This window comes from Zalophus californianus, chromosome 2 (assembly GCF_009762305.2).
Source record: "Zalophus californianus isolate mZalCal1 chromosome 2, mZalCal1.pri.v2, whole genome shotgun sequence".
Taxonomy (NCBI): Eukaryota; Metazoa; Chordata; class Mammalia; order Carnivora; family Otariidae; genus Zalophus; species Zalophus californianus.
Window position 1 is genome coordinate 32401758 of NC_045596.1, and position 22348 is coordinate 32424105.

Sequence of the window (22348 nt, forward strand, 5' to 3'; positions counted from 1 at the left end):
TGATAGATATAGTGTATATCATTCTGGTTTTAATCCATTTTTCTAAAGACTGATGGTACTGAGCAACTTTTCATGTGTATATTGGCCATTTGGATATCCTCTTTTGTGAAGTGCTTTTTAAATCTTTTTTCTAATTTTTAATTGTATCATCTCGTCTTATTACTGATTTGTAGGACTTTTTTATAATTTCTAGATACAAGTCTTTTCATCATATATATGTATTGTGAAAATTCCTCAAGCTGTGGCTTGCCTTTTTATTCTTCAGTGGTGTCTTGATGGAAAGAAATTCTGAAGTTTTAATAAAGTCCAACTTTTCTCTAGTGGTTAGTGTTTTTTAGTCCTAGCTAAGAAATCATTGCCCATCCCATGTGTTTTCTTCTAGAGATTAGATTGTTTTAGCTTTCGGGCGCCTGGGTGGCTCAGTTGGTTAAGCGACTGCCTTCGGCTCAGGTCATGATTCTGGAGTCCCGGGATCGAGTCCCACATCGGGCTCCCTGCTTAGCGGGGAGTCTGCTTCTCCCTCTGACCCTCTCCCCTCTCATGCTCTCTATCTCATTCTCTCTCTCAAATAAATAAATAAATAAATAAATAAAATCTTTAGATTGTTTTAGCTTTCTTGTTTAGGCCTATGCCCATCCTGAATTAACTTTAGTGTATGGTGTGAGGTAGGAGTCAAGAATCTTTTTTTCCCCATATGGATATCTGGTTGATCCAGCACCATTTATCAAAAGACCTTTTTTTCCCCACTGAATTACCACGGAGTGTTTGTCATAGATGAAATGACCATTTTTGTGTGAGTCTGGTGTTGGATTCTATATTCTCTTCCATTGATTTGTCTCCCCTGGACCACCACCACACTGTCTTAATTGTTGTGTTATATGTATTCTTTATTATAATCTACTTTCTATCTCTGTGGATTTGCCTACTCTAGACATTTCATATAAATGGAATCATTCACAATATGTGACCTTTGTGTCTGGCATCTTTCATTTAGAATGTTTTCAAGGTTCAACTGTGTTGTAGCAGGTACTAATACTTCATTCCTTTTTATGACTGAATAACATTCCGTTGTTGGACTCTGTCACATTGTGTTTATCCATTCATCAGTTGATAGACATTTGGGTTGTTTCTACTTTCAAGCTTTTATGAATAATGCTGCTGTTAACGTTTGTGTATGAGTTTTTGTGTGGACATATATTTTCATTTGTCTTGGGTATATACCTAGGAACTGCTAGGCCATATGTTAGCTCTATATTTAACGTTTTGAGGAACTGCCCAACTGTTTCCCAAAGCAGCTAAACCATTCTACATTCCCAATATTGCATTGCAATTTTTCTGTCATTTCTTGATGTTATTGAACATCTAGTTAGGATGCAAATTTCCCCATCTCCTGTATTTCCCACTAACTGGTAATTAAATCTAGAGACTTGCTCAAACATAGATTTGATATTTTTAGGAGGATGACTTCATAGATGGTGCCATGTACTTCCTATTTCATCACATCAGTTGGCTCATATCTTTTTTTTTCTCGTTAGGATTTCGTTTGGGTCTATTTCGGATCTTTTTAAATTTTTTAATTTAAATTCAGTTAATCAATGTATAGTGTATTATTAGTTTCAGAGATAGAGGTCAGTGATTCATCAGTCTTATATCCAGTGGTCAGTACATCACATTCCCTCCTTAATGCCATCACCCAGTTACCCCATCCCCCCACCCACCTCCCCTCCAGCAACCCTCAGTTTGTTTCCTATGATTAAGAGTCTCTTATGGTTTGTCTCCCTCTTTGATTTCATTTTGTTTTATTTTTCCCTCCCTTCCCCTATGATCCTCTGGTTTTGTTTCTTAAATTCTACATATGAGTGAGATCATATAATTGTCTTTCTCTGATTGATTTATTTTGCTTAAGTAGGCTCATATCTTAATCAGCTCAGGCTGCCATAACAAACTACCAGACTAGGTGACTTAAAAAAGAAAAATTTATTTCTCATAGTTTTGGAGGCTGAGAAGGCTAAGATCAAGGGGCCAGCCAATCTGGTTCCTGTTGAGAGCTCTCTTCCAGGCTTGTAGATGGCTGCCTTCTTGCTGTGTCCTCACATGGCCTTTCCAGGAGATTTCTCTCCCTTCCTCTTTTTATAACACCACTAATTCCATCAAAAGGGCCCCACCCTCATGACCTCATCTAACTAATTACTCCCAAAAGCCCTATCTTCAAATACAATCACATCGTGGGGTAGGGCTTCAACATTTGAATTTGCAGGCTACATAAACATCCAGTCTATAATAGCCCATAATTTGTCATCTCTGTTTTTATGGTGTTAAGATCGATTATTGGATATTGAAGTGGTCAGCCTGATCCCTCCATTGTAAGGTTTCCCATCAGCCTTTCACCTAATGATTTCAGCAGCCATTAATATTTATTAGTTAAATTCATTATTTTATTAGGGGTTGCAACATGATGATATTTGTCATTCCTTCTGAATTCCACATCAGCTATTTTGTTACACTAAGATAAAAGAAAAATAGGGTAAATACTTGATTTTTTTCCCTTTATTTACTAGTTTTAAGAATAATGAGTTGGTTCCCTAGCATCCTCCAAAGGTGACCTCTAGAGGTGCTTTTGTTTTATTTTTTCATTTTTAATATCATAATATATATATATGATATAGCCAAGATATAAATTATGAGTGAATTATGAATTTGTTTTGGTTTTATTTTGTTTTAGATTGCACATATGAGTGAAATCATGTGGTATCTTTCTTTCTTGAACTTATTTCACTTAGCATAATACCCTCAAGGTCAGTCCATGTTGTCACATTTGGCAAGATTTCATTCTTTTTTATGGCTGAGTAGTATTCCATGGTGTGTGTGTGTCTGTGTGTGTGTGTGTGTATACATATATATGTATATATATATATACACACACCACATCTTCATTCATCCTATCAATGGAAACTTGTTTTCATATCTTGGCTATTGTAAATGCTGCAACAAACATAAGGGAACATTTTTTTTTAAATTAGTGTTTTTGTATTCTTTGGATAAATACTGAGAAGTGGAATGGCTGGGGCATATGGTACTTCTTATTCTTAATTTTTTGAGGAATCTCCATACTGTTTTCCATAGTGACTGTACCAATTTAAAATCCCACCAACAGTGTACCAGGGTTCCCTTTTCTCTACATCTCCAACACTTGTTATTTCTTGTCTTTTTGATAACAACGATTCTAGCAGGTGTTAGGTGATATATTATTGTGGTTTTGATTTGCATTTTCCTTATAATTAGTGGTGTGCAGTATCTTTTCATGTGCCTGTTGGTGATTTGTATGGGAGAAATATCTATTCAGATCCTCTGCCCATTTTTTAATCAGGTTGGTTTTATTGTTGTTGAGTTGTACGAATTTTTTATATATAGTTTGGATATTAGCCCCTTATTGGATATATAGTTTGCAAATATCTTCTCCCATTCAGATTTCCTTTTCCTTTTGGTAATGGTTTCCTTTGCTGTGCAACGTTTTAGTTTGATATAATCCCATTTGTTTACTTTTACTTTTGTTTGCCTTGCCTTTGGAGTCAGATCTATAAAGACATCACTAAGACTAATGTCAAGGAGCTTACCCTCCTATGTTTTCTTTTAGGAATTCTATGGTTTCAGGTCTTGCATTCAAGTCTTTACCTTTTGAGTTAATTTTTGTGTATAGTGTATCAAAGTGATCTAGTTTCATTCTTTTCAATTTGGCTTTCCAGTTTTCCCAACTTTGTGGGGGAGTGGGGCAGGGGCTGCACCTGTCTTACTCACTTTTATTTTGTTATTTGTTATTTTTTAAAATTTTTTTCTTTTTAGAGAGAGAGCACAAACAGGCTCAGGGCAGAGGGAGAGGGAGAGACAGAATCCCAAGCAGGCTCCATGCTCAGCATGGAGCCTGACATTGGGCTTGATCTCCTGACCCTGAGATTATGACCTGAGCTAAAATCTAGAGTCACTGAGCTATACAGGTGCCCCTCCCAACACTTTTATTAAAAAGACTGTCCTTTCTTCATTGTGTGTTTTTGGCTCCTTTGTCATAGATTAATCATCCCTATATGTGTGGGTTTATTTCTGGGCTCTCAACTCTGTTCCATTAATCTGTGTGTTTATTTTTGTACTAATACCATACTGTTTTGATTACTGTAGCTTTGTAGTATAATTCAAAATCAGGGAGCATGATTCCTACATGCAGCTTTGTTCTTCTTAGCATTGCTTTGGCTATTTGGGATCTTTTTGTGGTTCCATACAAATTTTAGAATTATTCTAGTTCTGTGAAGTATGCCATTGAAGTTTTGATAGGTATCACACTTTTGGAGTTTTGATAGGTATCACAATGAATCTTAGGTTGCTTTGGATAATAGGGACATTTTTAACAATAGTCTTCTAATCCATGAGCATGGAATATCTTTCCTTATATCTGTGTCTTCTTCAATTTCTTTCATCAGTGTCTTATGGTTTTCAGTGTACAAGTCTTTCACCTGCTTGGTTAAATTTATTGGTAGGTATTTTATTCTTTTTGATGCAATCGTAAATAGGATTCTTTTCTTAATTTCTCTTTCTAATGTTTCATTAATAGTGTATAGAAAGGTAACAAATTTTTGCATATTGATTATGTATCCTGCAACATTTATTTATTAGTTCCAACGGTTTCTTGGTGGATTTATTAGGGTTTTCTATGTATAGTATCATGTTGTTTGCAAATAGTGACACTTTAATTTCTTCCTGTCCAATTTGGGTGCCTTTTATTTCTTTTTCTTGCCTGATTTCTGTGGCCAGGTTCCATTTCTTACTCCAGACGTGGAATCAGCCATTTCTCTAAGGAGTTCTGATTCCTTTTAGTGAGAAATGGTTTGAGAGACCATAATTTGGGTGCTAGGAATATTCTGTTTCTAAGCCTTTTCAGTTATAAATGTTGGTATTTTTTATTGTGACATAAAAAATTAGTATTTTCTAAAAGTACCTGAATTTAAAGCTGCAGTGAAATTATTTAAGAATGGAAATTATTCTCTGGCCATCTACATAATGTCATTTTATTTTATTATGAAAATAGGTACATTCTCTGGTTTTCTCTGCATATCCACAACATTTTCTAAGACCTACTTCCTCCAGAAAGCTGGACTCAAGAATTCCAGTAGCTCTCAAGAATACATTTCCCATCCTTCCTACCAAAGATGGACTGGAATTCTGGTCCCAAATTCATAAATCCAGAATAATTCTGATTTGGTTAGCTCAGATGTCCATTCCAAGATTAAACAACTAGTGGCCACAGGGATGAAATATCCTGCTTTGGCAAACTGGGTTAAATTCCCACCCCTTGACATTCCCACTTCTTTGGTCATGGAGAATGGGGTCTTCGGGGCACGAAAGTCCCACTAGAACCCCATGGTTGAAATGGAAGTAGGAGCATTTCTCAGAAAAGTCAAAGGAATCAATATCAAATTCTAGATGTCCCTTGCAGCTATCAGATTTTTTCTCCTTTTATTGGTATTCTTTAATTCTGCAGTATCTACTTCTAGATGTTATGCTATGTATTTTATTATAATTTTTATTAAGTCAGGGACATGTAGCCTATAAAACCAACATATCTTACTTCATTCATTCAAATGAGTGCATTGTGAACTTCACTACTGGATAATTTTCCTAAAGTCCAGTTTTGAATCCTTGTATTCTTTAGCTGCAGACCCTCGAGTGACTCCCCATTGCCTCACAATTTATTCCCAAGCTATCCTTCAAGAATCACAGAATCTTAGGTACCCCTGCAGTGATCCAGTCTAGCCTCCTCCATTTTATTGATGAGGAAACGGAGGTCCCAGAGGATGATATGACTAACCTAAAGCCACCCAAATAGAAAATAATAGAGCTAGGACTAAACCCTAAGTCTTCTTTCCAAGCAAATTGCCTATTCACTCCTCTAGGTCAGTAGTCTGTGCTACACTAAACTGGCCACTTTTACGTGAGTAGTTCAGGGCTCCCCTTCCTTTGTTCCTTCACTCTTGCTGGCCCCTACACCTAGGCCACCCTCCCTCCTACACCTCTGTCTTCACACTCCTATACAACATGCAAGACCCACTTCACACACAAGCCTTTCCTAAAATGGCTTCTGGATGAAATTTCACCCTCCTTAGAATCTTCTCTAAGTAGTTTGAACATCACTTACCACTGCAGTTATCCCCCTTCAGATTAATAGCTCCTCGAGGTCAAGGACCCGTTTTTTCATAGAATGGTTAGCATATTGTGGGCACTCAATAAATATTTGCTGAATTGAACACATGTTGGTTCCCAGCTCAGTGAAAGCACTATATAGATGATATAAATTTCCTTCCAGTCCTCCATTTCTTTCCACCTTAAGACCCCCTCCCCTAACTTAAATTTTCTTTTAATCTGTGCACTCTTACCTGCTGATCCTGTAATCGAGAATATCTTAAAAATATTCATACTTCACCCACCCCCATCCCCTACCCCTGAAGTTTCTGAAATACATTCTTGGTGTATGTGTGTTGATGGGTGTGTAGTAGAGCCCTAGTTGGGAATCATTACCTGAGTGAACCCATGAGATGAATGAGAAAGATGGGTCTTCACAGTATCCATTATCTTGTTGGGGGCCCTCCTGCCTCTTTGCAGTCAGCTTCTGCCTTCACCTCTCTGTAAAGGTATTATTTTATACCTTATAAAAATAAGGTATTATTTGTATCCTCGTTGAGGTCCCAAGAGTTACCTGCTGAAGATCACACAGGTGATCCTTTGACCTCAGGCAGGCTGACTTCAGAGCCTCTCCTCCCCACAGGTTCACTGTAAACCTTCTCTAAAAGGTCCCCAGCTGATCTCTTACTTGCTGAACACGTTGAGTCTCTTCTCAGTCTTTAGTCCATGTTATGGCAGCATTTTATGCTACTGTACTGCATGTTTCCTGAAATTTGTACTCCTTTAGAGCACTGCTTCTCCAGTTACTTCCCAGATGGTCCCTTCTCAGCCTCCTTCACTGACTCCTCTGCTCCTTAAATGTAAGTGTTCCTCAGCATTCTGTCTCCATCCTCCTTTTAATTTTAATTCTGAGTGGCCACATCTATTCCTTACTGGCTCCCCTTTCCATCTATCCTCACATTTTGGGTGTGTTCAACCTTCTGAAATTCAGATTAATCAGGTGCCCTGTATTTTTATTTGCTATATCTGGCAACGCCATCTGCTTAGCACCAGTCCAAGCCCTTTAAGGGTATTAACTTATTTAATCCTTAAAACAGTACTGTGAGTTAGGTATTATTTTTATCCTCATTGAAGTCCCAAGAGTTACCTGCTGAAGATCACACAGATGATCCTTTGACCTCAGGCAGGCTAACTCCAGAGCCCTTGCTTTAACCATGTCTCTGTACTGACTTATTCACCCAAAACCATCCACAAAAGCCATCAAGATGAGGAACTGTACAGGATTTCTCTTCCTTACAGCGTCCCTTCCTTATAGCAATGGGATAAGCAGAGGCAACAGATTTATCAAAGCGTAGCTTTCTTGCACTGATGACACACAAGTGTGTAGAAATTCTGCAGCCACAAGAGCCTCTCCACTCCACAGGTTCACTACGATCCCTTGTGCACAAGGAACTTTCTAACTTCTCTTTGTCCTTTCCCCTGAGGTGTAGCAAGCTAGGCCATATGTTGCTGTGTCTTAATGACTGTCTCCTTCATTTTCCACCGGCTTTTCTGACTGTGTCATTAATGCGAGGAGGGCAGCGCTGCACTCTTCAGTGTTCGTTCCCTTTGGTGGAGCTCCAGTTCTGTTCTTGGCTCACCCCTCTTTTATAGACACAAGACTCTTAAGCCTCCTACTCTTGTCAATAATTATTCCTACTAGCTAAAACTGACACATTGCCATCCTCCAATATGGTCCATAATTTTTCCTGATCGACACCACACCACACATCAGTGATTGAACTCTGACCTTCATGGAGGTGACTCTCAGATCGAGGTCTCCAGGCCAGCGTCCTCTCTAGAACTCCACCCACACTTCCCGCCGCCTGCCCTCTTCTGGGCTCCTATGGCCATACTTTTTCTGCTTTGGACTCCAGGTGGCCATGAACGAGGGCATGTCCTCGGGGAGTACTGGAGATGCAGCACTTGGTGCTATGTTGTCGCAGAAGGCCCGGTTCCTGTGCTCAAGGCCCTGCCATCTAGATGTCATAGTCACTTACCTTAAGGAAGTTTTTACCAAAACATCCAAAAAGTATATTGTGTGTGTGGAAAAAAAAAAAATGGACTTTTGATATAGGCACTTAGAGAAGCTATAGCTTCTAAGGATAGACTTTTATTAATGGAGACGACAAATGAATGAAGAAAGACCCTAAATTTATATCATGTCAGACACTTCAGGTATTTTTACAATTTTTTTTATTCCATTTCCTTAGCACAAGATTCTTTGTCTCCCCCCACTCCCCTTCCTTTCTAGTTTTAAGATGCTGAATTTATGGTTTCTTTCTCTTCCTAAACAGGTTGGTCAGGCCAAAGATGAACTGCTGACCAGTCAGCTGATAGACCACCTGATGGGAGAGAGTGATGGCATGCCTAAGGTACTAGAAATGTTGTTGTCACTTGGATTTTAAGTAGTTGAGTTATGATCTGACTTTATTCTGCCCTGTTTTTACCTATAATGGCTTCTGCGTCATAGACTTATTAAATTTTCTCTCTGAATATAGTTTGAGGTCTGCTAGACAGACCCTGCATTTTAGAGGATATTGGATATATTCACTCTTTGAAATTGGCATTGCCACCTGTGCAATAGGCACAGTCCTCACCCCCAAGATAATGATTCTCACCACCCACAATTTTCCTCAAAGGTTAAAAAGGTTTTTCTCTTTTTTTAACATTTTATTTATTTATTTGGCAACGAGAGCAAGTACAAGCAGAGGGGACAGCAGAGGGAGAGGGAGAAGCAGGCTCCCCACCGAGCAGGGAGCCCAACTTGGGGCCCAATCCCAAGACCCTGGGATCGTGACCTGAGTCAAAGGCAGATGCTTAACCGACTGAGCCACCCAGGCGCCCCCTTAAAGAGTTGTATTTATTCTGGGAACTATGAAAACTATTATTAGAACTATGAGTTAGCATTAATCCCTAAAAATCAGCATACTTTGTTCATATTTCAAAAGTTATGGGAGGGTGCCTGGGTGGCTCAGATGGTTGAGCGTCTGCCTTTGGCTCAGGTCATGATCCCAGGGTCCTGGGATCGAGTCCCACATCGGGCTCCCTGCTCAGTGGGGAGCCTGCTTCTCCCCCTGCTTCTCTCTCTCTGTCTCTCATGAATAAATAAATAAAATCTTTAAAAAGAAGTTATGGGAATTAATAACAATCGTATTTAGCATAAAAGTAACTCACTGTAAATATAAAGTAGAAATAAATCATTAAGAACATATTTTCAAAGTTCGTGACTCAGGAGTTCACACAGACATTGGTCTTCTTTCAGTCCTGATGAGGACAGTTTCCTTTGAGGATACCCTTGAGCTTTTTCTTCCCTTTGGCTTTGATGTTTGAGGTGATTTTCTTGTGAAGGAAGTCATGTTCCTGATTTGGAGAGAAGGCGCTAGAATGTCATAGCAGGAGAGGATTATAGCAAACCTGATCTCCGGGTCCATTTCCAGTATTTCACAGGTAGAGACATGGAGACGCAGGGAGGCTAAGTTAACCTGCCAAAGGGCACAGGCCCTTCAACTCTTCCCAGCCAGCTCACCCAATGTCCGCTTATTTTAATAATCAGGAAACCAGCATAGGAAGTTGTCTAGAGGTGAAGAGAATAGGAATAGAAAAGTAGTCAAAGGCCAAAGTTTTTTATGGGCCAGAGAAATACATATATAGGTGTAGCAATTTTTGAAATTTTACAAAGTTGGTACACTGTATTAAGAATACATTTTGATTTCAAGCACACAGGAGGTAAGTCTATGGAGTAGGGTTAGGAACACAGACTCTAAAGCCCGATCACTATGGCTCAGATCCAGACTCTGGAGAGGTCCCGCTGTGTTTGCTTATCACCAGTGCAATTAGTATATAATTGTGCCTTCCTCCCAGGGAGGGCATGAGGATTTAAACATTAATATTTCTCAAGTACTTAGAATACAACCTGGCACATACTAAACTATGAATAAATACTTGATAAATACTTTATTCAATGGATTTTTTAAAAACCGTATCAAAAGTGGATTCCAACTGAAATGCAAAATTGTAGGTGTTTCTCCTGTTAGCTAATGAAGAAAGTGATGTTTCTGTAACGGTTTGTATGTCAGGATGCCAAGTACCTGTTCCGCTTGTACATGGCCCTGAAGCAATACCGAGAGGCTGCGCGGACCGCCATCATCATTGCCAGAGAAGAGCAGTCTGCCGGTAGGCCCCGGGCATTCGTGTTTTTCTCATATTCAAGCAGGAGAATCAAACTCCAGCCCCTTTTCTGCGCAGGAAGTAGTAGCCCTTTTCTGATCTGGGTTTGCTCTGAACCCAGAAGACCTGGGTTCGAGAGAAGCAAGATACTTCCCCATCACAGAGTAACTCCGCTAACGCCTTCTCTTGATCATGCTGTTTCCTCTCCCCGGCACGGCCTTCTCCGCCCCGCGGCCCCTCGCCCACACTTAGAGCACTTTCTTGCCATCCCATGTGTTTGCCTATAACAACAGAAGAGATATGAGAAGATGGGAAATGATGTGGTATTATAATTGACCTAGTTCTTAATAGTATGCAGGGACTATTTATAGAACCTCCAGAACGGTTCTGTTCACTTACTTACATGCTCTCTAAATATTTATTGACCAAGAGAATTAGTCTGACATCCAGTTTTTGCAAGCTGATTCTTTTAGATGTTCATAAATATGGAACACAGTTTCAGCAACTATGGAATTAAGTCAGTCATTACGTTATTGATCTAACACCTAGTGCAGGGTACTTGGTGGGAGCTCAGGATGCAGAAGACTGAGCCACAGTTCCGCCCTCAGGGAGTCATGATTTGGTGGGAGAGACGGAAAGTAGGCTCAGGGTGGTTATGCAGGGTGAGAAGAGCGATGATGGAAAGGACATCCAGTAGAAGGGCGTCAGGAGAGGGTCCACCTTATCCCGAGGGTGGAGACGACAGAAGACAACAGAAGTTGGAAGATCCTGAAGGGCTCCAGCCCTTTGCTTGGGAATTTGCCGCCAATCCCTAAGGCCCTTGGAGGGTTTCATGTTGGAGTGTGAACTTGAGATCTTTACAAGAACACTCTGACATCAGCATGGAGGCAGAACAAGCAGAGAGGGGCACGCTGCTGCGGACAGATGGCAGACAGGTGGCAAGAAGCATTAAAGTGGGCCTGGGGCCAGGCTGGGTTTGGGAGACTTAGAAGGTAGACTCCAAACTTGATGACCCATTGGCTTTGGTGGCAGATGGTGGTGTCCTGAGGAAGAGGGAGATGTGTAGGATGACACCATTTTCTCCCTGAGGGACCGGCTGGATATTCATACCATCAGTTACCAAAGGAGAAACTACTGAGTTACTTTATATAAGAAATTATAAAGATATTGCTAATAACAAAATTTCCTTATAAAATGAGGGCTCACATTGTGAGGAGCACCGGGTGATGTATGAAAGTACTGAATCCCTGTCTTGTACACCTGAAACTAATATTACACTCCATGTTAACTAACTGGAATTTATATAAGAACTTCAAAAAAATAAAATGAGGGCCCACAGAAAATCCTCAGATTTCATCCTTTGCAATAATGTCATTTTGCCACCTTTTTTCCAGGAAACTATCGGAATGCTCACGACGTTCTCTTTAGCATGTATGCAGAACTTAAATCCCAGAAGATCAAAATTCCCTCTGAGATGGCCACCAACCTCATGATTCTGCACAGTTATATACTAGTGAAGGTAAGACCCCTTGAGTGACTTGGGACACAATGTGCCAAATGAGTTTATCACCTGAAGGGAATTCTTAGGGGCACCTCTCCATTGGATTAGAGTGATTTTCTAGATCTCTGTATTGTTAAGTGAAAAGCAGCAACATACAGGATAATTATACAGTCTGCTACCTTTTATGTACAAAAGGGCAGAAAATAAGAATGAATATATATTCGTTGCAAATAAAACTAGAAATAGACTCCAGAGTCTAGCTAGCAAAAGTAGAGGAGGCATGGCAGTAATCCCCAGTCAGGGGACAAGAAGGAGAGCACGTTTCTCTGTGTCTGTATTTCTATCTTGTCTTGATTTTGAAGCATATAAATGTATTACCTGGTCAAAAAGAAGGTTTACTTAAGGCATTTTTGTTTAGCTAGAGCTTACTAGTTTATGAATTCTAAGAGTGGATTTTATTACAATTCCACAATGTTTAATACTATTTAGTTTTCATCTGAATATAAAAATGATACATATTCACAGAGGAAATTTAGAGAATGTAGGAGTATAATGAAAAAGTAATTTATTGGGGTGCCTGGGTGGCTCAGTTGGTTAAGCGACTGCCTTCGGCTCAGGTCATGATCCTGGAGTCCCGGGATCGAGTCCCACTCGGGCTCCCTGCTCAGCGGGGGGTCTCCTTCTCCCTCTGACCCTCCCCCAAATAAATCTTTAAAAAAATAAAAAAATCTTAAAAAAAAGTAGTTTACCCTTTAAGTCCATCACCAGATACAACAGCTGTTAACATTGAGCTGTATATATCCTCTATATACTTTGGTAAATACATGTGTGCACTCTTATTTTTTTTTTGACCACATTAGGATTATATTTATGTCCAGTTGTGTATTCTGTCTTTTCAATGAGTAATTCTTAATAAAAATAAACCATAGCACGCAAACCTCAAATACATGTATGTACAATTTACCTAAATGTTATATGTGTGTAAATATATGTAAATTTTGTAATATATTTACACACATATCTCTGTAAAGATACGGGCAGAATCCAACTTACATATTTTTCCAAATTTTCATCGAATCAAAGTACATCTTCCCCTATTAATGTTAACTTGGTTTGCAGGCCAGTCCCCAAGAGCTTATTGAATTTGGACACTACCTAGGATAGAGGAGTCATGTTACGAATGATTTAGATCCTAGTTATGGCCTCTCCCCGCACTGTCCAGAACTTTCTAGTGTTGTAGGTGGCTGTGTCTGTGCTGCCCCACATGGCAGCCACCAGCCTGGCCGCGGAGCACCGGAAATAAAGCTAGTGCGACTGAGAAACTACATGTTTTAATTTTATATAATTTTAATTTTAAAATTTAAATAGCCGTATGTGGCTAGTAGCTACCACATGAGGCCACACAGTTTGGTAACACTGATGGTAAGAAAAAAGCGAGAATTCCAACTTGCAACCCTCGAGAGTATACTTCCCTCCAGGGCAGCAGGAGGACCCCTCGTCTCATTTGGAAAGGAATAGAAAGAGAGAAGGGCGGTCTCTCTCAAGTGCGGACATGAGTGGTGGTGCCCATGTGCCGCGGGCACCGAATCCAGCAAAATGGAGCTTTTGGGGGTGGAAGACAGGAAGCAAAAGTTGGGGAATCCTATAAGCAAGCAGCCCTCCAGGACCAGGGCTTTCTACCCTAAGTCACAGGGATGGTTCTCAAGTCTTTTTCTTTTCCTCTGGCCCCAGACACCCTCTCCCCCTCCCGCTGAAGGGCACCTGGGACTCTTCCCCATTTTGCTGTAGTTCTCGACTCTTAGGCAAGCACCACACATTCTCAAGACGTGTAACTGCTCGCGATACCAAGAAACTGTTAAACCTTTTCAAGTAAGAACAAATTGATGTAAAAATGTCACAGGCATCTTTGACCCAAAGGACTGAAGAAAGTCATCCACATTTCAGGGGATATCAAGACAGCTTTGGTGGATGCTTCCTCCCAGAGCTGGAACAGGGATTTTGACAGAGGGACAGCCTGGGACCTTTGAGTCTGGATGACAGAGCTGGGCAGTCTGAGGCCCAGTCAGCGCAGGACAAGCAGCTTTAGATTCAGTTCGTATTTCTCTTGTAGCAGTAAATGCTCAGACCTGATGCCTGCACATTCTCACCAAATACCACCAGTTCTGCCTCCTATTGGCTCTACTTCTCTCCACCCCCACCCCTACCCACAACACCCCCCACCCCCCGCCTCACCTCTGTGGGCTGCCCCATCTTGCTGGATGACACGGCGACATCATGGCCTGGCCCCGCTGGCTCTCCAAGCCTCCTCTCATCCTAAGCGTCACAGGCCCCACTCATACTCAGTACTCACCCAACCTCAGGCCCTGCAGCTGCCGCTGCCCCTTTGCCCTCTTTAACAACTCATCCTCTCTTTCTGCCTGAAAGACTCGGCTTTCAGGTCTCACAACTTGGCAAAGTTGGTATTATTAGCCCTCCAAAAATGGCCAGTAAGAGATGGATCAGGGATGTGAACTCATGTCACATGGTCTGGGGCAAAGTAAAAAGCAGAGCATAGAGGAGGGGTAAGGTCAGTGAGGCCACGGGGCCAGGCAGCAGCTGCTGGAAGGAGAAATGAAGGAGAAATCCCAAGTGCCATAAGCCAAGTAAGGCTGTGAGGATCATGGGACAACCCTGTTCAGGGTCATAATGAAGGAACTGATTATTTGGGGGAATAAAGCATGAATTAAGAGTTAATCAAAATCTCGAGTAAAATATGTCGTTTATTTCAGATTCATGTTAAAAATGGAGATCATATGAAAGGGGCACGTATGCTTATTCGGGTGGCCAACAACATCAGCAAGTTTCCGTCACGTAAGTACTATTGAGAAGGGCCTGTCACCCATATTTGTGCATCGGGGTGGCACTGTAAGATCTACAGTCACTAACTCTGCCAGTCACTGTTCTCTACACAGATTAACTCATTAATCTTCACATCCACCCCAGGAAGTAGTCTAATGGGACCCCAAGACCACCCCCAAGTTCACTAGGACTCACAGAACGCAACACATAGTAGTGTTGAAGGCTAAGATTTATTTCAGCAGAATACAAACCCAAACTGTCAAAGGGAAAAGGGGCGCGGGGCGAAGTCTGGATGAGAACAGGTGCATGTTTCCAAGAATCCCCTCCAAGTGGAGTCACACAGGACACACTCCTCCAGCAGTGAGTTGTGTGACAACACATGTAAAATGGTGTCTACCGGAGGTGCTCATGAGAGACTCAGTACCCAGGGGTTGTACTGGGGGCTGGTCATGTAGGCACCCCCTACCTGGCATGGAAACACTTCCAGACTCCCAGAAAGCAGGTGTTCAGCATAAACCACACCGTACAGAGAATTTAGGCACAGTGAGCCACTCTGATCTGGAAATGGTAGAAACTCCCCCAAAATCCAAGTTCCCAGATGCCAGCCAAGATCAAGCAGATCTTTCTAAGGATAACAGCCTCAAACTACACCCATGGGTACTCTTCTTATTTTCCCTATTTCACAAGAGAAGCAAACGGAGGCAGAAGAAGTGCAGTAACACTTGCCCAAGATCATACTGTTAGCTAGTAAGTCTGACTCCGCTCTCAGCCACAATAGGCCACTGCCACTATAAAAGGTCCCATTATTCCTAACAACATGTCGTTATAACATTCTTCAGTTAAAAGACTTTCTCACATTCTATGACGGGGGTCAACAGAATCTTTCTGTAAAAGTACAGATGTCAAACGTCTGGGGCTTCAGGGATCGTAACGATCTGTCACAGCTACTATTTTTATATAAACTGTAAGGAAATGAATGAGCATGGCTGTGTTCCAATAGAATTTTATTTTGGATGCTGACATTTGAATGTCATATAATTTTCACATGTCACAAAATATTTTTCTTTTGATTTTTTTTCAACCATTGAAAACATAAAGGCCACTCTTAGCTCATGAGCCATACAAAAACAGAGGGCCAGATTTGGCCCACGGGTCAAAATTCAACAACCCCTCTTCTATAACTATATTCTTTTTGTTACATGAAAAAGATTTTACAATAATTGTATACCATGCTGGCAAAGGGTGCAATTGGACGGGCACTCACATGACTGCTCCTAGGAATGGACATTGGTATGGCCTTTCTAGAAAGCAATTTGGCAATTTGTGCTAAGAGCATTTTTTTTAAAAAAGTCACGTTCTTTGATCCAGTAATTCACCTCCTGGGTATCTGTCCTGAAGACACAGATGCACGCAGAGAGATCAGTGCATAAAATGACTAATCTCCCTGACCCTTCACAGGCAGTCCTGTCAAGCGCAAAAACCCATCTGAGTGGTTTGGGAAGGTATAGGCAAAAGGGGACATCAAGGGAGTGCAGGTCCCGGGGCTACAAGGCAAAACACAGTATAATCACAGGAAGGACATTTTGACGAGCACCCTTTCCTCATGAAACAGGTCCTATCTGGTTCTTTGCCAGGAAAAGCAAACTTAGAGTTGCGACTGTGTTGTCCTCCTGAATGGGGAGAGTCATGACAGCAGAAGCCCTGGGCTTTCTGCTCTCCCGTGTGTATTGCAGACATTGTGCCAATCCTGACGTCCACGGTGATCGAGTGTCACCGAGCAGGCCTGAAGAACTCTGCTTTCAGCTTTGCAGCCATGTTGATGAGGCCCGAGTACCGCAACAAAATAGATGCCAAATACAAAAAGAAGATTGAGGCCATGGTCAGGTAGGCAGTGACAGCTGATTCTGCTATCTCATCACATTTCACAAATGGAGTTTTCAGACCCTGGCTGCTAATGTGCAGACTCAGGCAGAGAATGGACTGCGGGTGGCGATTAGGATTGTGTTCAGCTACCAGCAGCAGAAAACCCAACAATGGCTTGAAAAAGTCAGTATTTGACTCCTAAACACAGTGTCATGGCTCAGGGCTGCTGTGTCCTGATGCAAGGACAGAGCCCTCTGTCTTCCAGCTTTGTCATCTGGAACACAGAGGGTTCCTCCTCGTTGAGAGTCGGCGGGGGGCGGGGGGAGCTAGAGCGCATACATCTACCCTGACCGTTTAGTGCCACTGTAGCCTGGGCACTAGCTCGGAAGAAAAGCTAGTCATTCTCTCCCCACAGAAGACTCCTCTACAGCTTTGAGGTCTCATATGGTAACTGCTAGCCACGTGTGGCTATTTAAATTTAAATTAATTAAAATTTTAAAAAATATAAACCCTAGTTCCTCCCACTATCCATTTCAAGTGCTCAGAAGCTTCACGTGGCTCCTGGTTACCATACTGGAGAGCGCAGAATTGGAACATTGCCATTGTCACAGGAAGTCCTGTTGCACAGCCCTGAACAGCCTTTACCGCTTCAGTCCACAAAAGGGGGAGACAGAGGGGAAGCAGTGAGCTTGGCCCATCAAAGGCATCGGTGGCACAGGAAGAGAAGATCCAGCAAGACCCACTCACGTTTCTGCCATTCACCGGGCTGTGAACTCCAGCCCCCAAACGTGGCCTGGATAATGCTCCAGTTTAACCACTCAGTCCCTCTCCTTCCTCCCTGAGCTGGAGTGCAGGCTGATGTGAGCTTCTCTCTAGTCTCAGATCCTGACTGAAGAAGTAGGCATATTCCACATGATTCTCTCTCACAGGAGACCTGATACATCCGAGACAGAAGAGGCCACAACCCCATGTCCGTTCTGCGAATTTCTTCTCCCAGAGTGTGAACTCCTCTGTCCTGGATGTAAAAATAACATCCCATATTGCATTGCAACAGTAAGTTCTTTGTATCTTCTATTTATATAGTCCATTTGAATACTTGATGTGTGAAAAGCACACTTGGCGATCAGATGGTCCTGGGCTTAAATCCTTTTTCTGCTGCTTTATTGGCTATATAACCTTCTGCAATTTGCTTTACCTTGCTAGGTCCAACCATAACAATGGCTGCCTATTGAGATAAACTGCAGGTTGATGACAGAACATGTGTGAAGCCTTAGTGCACTACCTGGCATACTGAATAAGTGGTGGTTTTTATTATTAATATTAAGACCTAGTAGAAAAGTTTTTTAAAGATTTTATTTTATTTGAAAGAGAGTACGTGCATGAGTTGGGGGGGGGGGGGGCAGGAGGAGGAGAGGGACAAGCAGACTCGACGCTGAGCACGAAGCCCAACACAGGGTTCACAGGACTCGATCCCATGACCTGAGCCAAAATCAAGAGTCAGACACTCAACCGACTGAGCCACCCAGGTGCCCCCTATTAGAAAATTTTAGATACCAGATTATTCGTTAATCACTAGGCTAACATAAACTTTATTTTAAAGGGAAATAAATTTAGGTAATGATGTCACAAAATTGAAGACTATTCTTTATACATGAATGTGATAAATGAAATCTGGCTTCAGTCTGTTTGATGCCATCTCTTTCTAGTCAGTTGCTCACCTAATTTAGAGGTCTTGGCTTTTAATTTTAATACATTTATTATAATTGAACAATGGCAGGAATTTTTTAAATGATGAATTTTATTCTTAAATGTACTGTTTCCAGGGTCGACACATGTTGAAGGATGACTGGACTGTGTGTCCACATTGCGAATTCCCTGCTCTGTACTCAGAATTTAAGATGTAAGTGTGCATTGTTTCATTCAGTCACACAGATTTACCCAAAAATAGGCCTTTCGTTCAACCACTCTTTTAATTTGAGGTTTCCTTATTCACATTCCTAAAGATCTCTAAAGACCCAAACCTTCTATGACCTTTGAGACCATTATCCTTAAAGAGGATCTTGCATGAGACTGAATATTCCTAATTCTTAAATTGCGTGATGAATATGTACTAAGGAGGTGTAGACAGGAATCGTTTTTCACATTAGAATAACCCAAAGCTAAAGGAATAGTATATATTTAATCTACTCTGCCTTTCCCTCCCCCAAACAGCATGTTAAACACTGAAAGCACATGTCCTATGTGTTCAGAAAGATTAAACTTTGCTCAACTAAAAAAAATCTCAGACTGTACCCAGTACCTGCGAACAGAGGTGGAGCAGTGAGTGGCCTGTGCAGGTAAGTCCCAGACCATCTACTCCCTTTCCCAGGGCACAAGGGGCCACAGAGTAGACAGAGTTTTACAGTTTGTATTGGAGTAGCCCCTTTTTGTGCATCATGTAACTTTGTCCGATTTGAAGAATCTGACAACAAACAGTGTCCTTTAGAGATGCTAGTCGAACTGTCTCCGTGGTGACAAAGGCTTTTTGGCCAAGCAGCATCAAGGATTCCAACTATAATGTATTTTATCAAATCACAGGGGCTTCTTTTTAATCAGTCCATTAAAACTAGAGCCAGCTAGTAACAGTGGAGTTTTTTAAAGTTCAGAATATATTATAAAACTTTTGGCATCCACAGATTTGAGAAATCCCTTTTTCTTTCCAAGTCTCATTCGTGTCACATGGAAGCTGCACACACCCCTTCCATTTGCATTCCATTGGCAAGAATTTTCTCATGGCCACACATATCGCAAAGGGAGGCAGGGAGCTTAGTCCCTGCCACGGCATCTCCCCTAACCTAGGTAAAACGCGACTCTAGGTTCTCTCACCACCTGCCTCAGTCAGGAGCTGCTCCGTTCAAGCCGCTGGTCAGGGTGGAAGCCCGGTCATTATCTGTGACTCATCTCACCCTCACCCCTGTCACCCAGTCCATGGGCAAGTCCTCTCAGTCTGCCTGCAGTGTATCAAGTTCCTTCATAAACCCTCCAGGAGCTTCTTATCGCACGTGCAAAAACAAAGAGCGTCAGCCGCTGCCTCTTCTCACTGGGGGGCAGCCCCACTAGCCTCTTTGCTGGTCCTTGAACTCCAGACTGCTTTCCAGAGCACCTGCACGCTCTTACATTCCCACCAGCAGCATACGAAGGCTTGGGTTTCCCCACATCCTCATCAACATGTCTTTTTGTTTATAATCATTCTAGTAGGTGTGAAGTGGTATCTCATTTGTGGTTTTGATTTCCCATTTTCCTAATGACAAAGGATATGGAGCATCTTTTCACATGCTTGTTGGTCATTGTGTATCTTCTTTGGAGAACTGTCTATCCAAGTCCTTTACCCGTTTTTTAACTGGGTAATTTGTCTTTTTATAGCTGAGTTATAAGAATTTTTTTTTTTTTGAGTTATAAGAATTCTTAACAGACCCTAGAAACCCGTGTTTTATCAGATACATGACTTGCAACTATCTTCTCCCATCCTGTGGAAGAATTTTTTACTTTCTTGATAGTATCCTTTGATGTAAACATTTTTATTTTAATGAAGTCCAGTTTATCTTTTTTTCCCTGTTTTTCCCCCCCTTTGGTTACTTGTGCTTTTGGAGTCATATCTTAAGAGTTTTATAGTTGTTGTTCTTACATTTACATCTTTGATCCATTTAATTTTTGTGTATGGTGTGAGTTTAGGGATCCAACTTCCCTCTTTTGCCATGTACATGTCCCAGTACCTTTTGCTGAAGACTGTTCTTTCCCCATTGTTACTGGGTTGTCTTTTTGTTAACTGAGTTGTAAAACTTCTTTTATTTGTATTTTCTAGATATAGGTCTGTCAGATATATTTTGCAAATATTTTCTCTTTCTGTGGCTTCCCAATTCTTCTCCTTAATGGTATCTTTTGATGAGATTTTGATGGAATTTATAATTTATACATTTTTAAGTTTTATGTTTATTGTATCCTGTCTAAAAAAATATTTGCCTACTAACAAGTCCCAAGCATATTCTAATATGTTTTCTTCTAGAAGCTCTAGGTCTGCGATCCATTTTGAAATTATTTTTGTTTACATTGTGAGGACTGAGATTCTCCCCTGCCCCAACTGGATATCCAGTCTTCCGATATCATTTGTTGAAAAATACTTTCTTTCCTCATTGAATTGCTTGGGTGCTTTTGTTGAAAATCAGTGAGGTTTTATATATCGATCTATTTCTGGACCCTCTCTTCTTTTCCATTGATGTATTTGTCCCCTATTTCAGTACTACACTGTCTTGGTTACTGTGGCTTTCTAGTATATCTTAAAGTCAGGTACTGTGGATCCTCCAGTGTTCTCATTTCTTTCCAAGATTGTTTTGACTACGCTTAATCCTTTCCATCTCCCTATAAAATTTCAGAATCAGCTTGTCAAATTCTATTTTTAAAACTTCCTCAAATTATGATTGGGATTTATTTTGTTTTCCTGTTGCTGTATAACATATTATCATAAATTTAGCATCTTAAAATAATATACATTAACTATGTCAATTTTTTTTATTGGTAGTTGACATTAGTTGTTTTAGGTGTATAACATAATGGTTATATATACAGGTATGATTACCACAGTGAGTTAACATCCATACCACACAGAGGTGTGGTTAATAACTTTTAAATCTCTTAGTAACTTCCAAATATACAATATGGTTAACTATAGTTAACATGCGGTACATTATATCCCCAAGACTTTTGACCACCTTCATCCCTTCCACCCACTCCCCACCCCATGCCTCTGGCAACAACAAACTGTTCTCTGTATCCATGAATTCCAATTCCATTTTTTTTTCATACACAGAAGTGAGACTATACAGTATTTTGTCTTTCTCTAATTTCACTTACCATAGTGCCCTCCCCCTCAGGGTCCATCCATGTTGTTGCAAATGACAGTATTTCCTTTTTATGCTGAATAATATTCCTGTGTTTATGTGCATGCGTGCATACATGTGCCATTTTCTTTATCCAGTGTAGATGGACACTTAGGGTTGTTTCCTTATCTTGGCTATTGTAAATAATGCCAAAATGAACATAGGGGTGCAGATATCTTTTCAAGATAGTGATTTTGTTTTTCAGACAAATACCCAACAGTGGAACAGCTGGACCACATGGTAATTCTATTTTTAATTTTTTGAGGAACCTCTATACTGTTTTTCACTGTTGCTGCACCAGTTTGCATCCCCAGCAGTGCACAAGGCACCTCCACATCCTTCTCAAAACTTGTGATTTCTTGTCATTTTGCTAATAGCCATTTGAACAGGTGTGAGGTGATACATCATTTCCTGATAACCAGTGATGTATAGCAGCACCTTTTCATGTACATTTCCCTGATGACCAGTGATGTTTAGCAGCACCCTTTCATGTACCTGTTGACCATCTGTGTATCTTGTTTGGAAAAATTTCTATTCAGATCCTATACCCATTTTTAATTGGATTTTTTCTACTGAACTGTATGAGTTCTTTATATTAACCCTTTATCAGATCTATGGTTTGCAAATATTTTCTCCCTATCCATATGTTGCCCTTTCATTTTGTTGATGGTTTCTTTTGCTACACAGAAGTTTTTTATAGTTAGGATAGTCTCAGTTGTTTATATCTGCCTTGCCGCCTTTGCTTTTGGTGTCAAATCCAAAAAACCCTTACCAAGACTGATGTCAAAGGAGCTTATTACCCCCTATATTTTCTTCTAGGGTTTTATGCTTTCAGGTCTTCTGTTCAGATTTTTAATCC

General features: G+C 40.9%; 1 protein-coding gene across 4 annotated transcripts in view; it reads left to right on the forward strand.

The window, feature by feature from the left end:
- Nucleotides 1-22348, forward strand: part of WDR19 (WD repeat domain 19) — a 119780-nt gene that overhangs the window by 91078 nt on the left and 6354 nt on the right. For all 4 annotated transcript variants that reach the window (XM_027600214.2, XM_027600213.1, XM_027600215.1 and 1 more), the window contains 8 exons: nt 8502-8579; nt 10284-10380; nt 11769-11893; nt 14644-14725; nt 16447-16597; nt 17506-17629; nt 18400-18476; nt 18788-18912. In XM_027600214.2, coding sequence (XP_027456015.1) covers nt 8502-8579; nt 10284-10380; nt 11769-11893; nt 14644-14725; nt 16447-16597; nt 17506-17629; nt 18400-18476; nt 18788-18899 — 846 coding nt within the window. In that variant the 3' untranslated portion in view covers nt 18900-18912. The remainder of the gene's footprint in view (nt 1-8501; nt 8580-10283; nt 10381-11768; nt 11894-14643; nt 14726-16446; nt 16598-17505; nt 17630-18399; nt 18477-18787; nt 18913-22348) is intronic.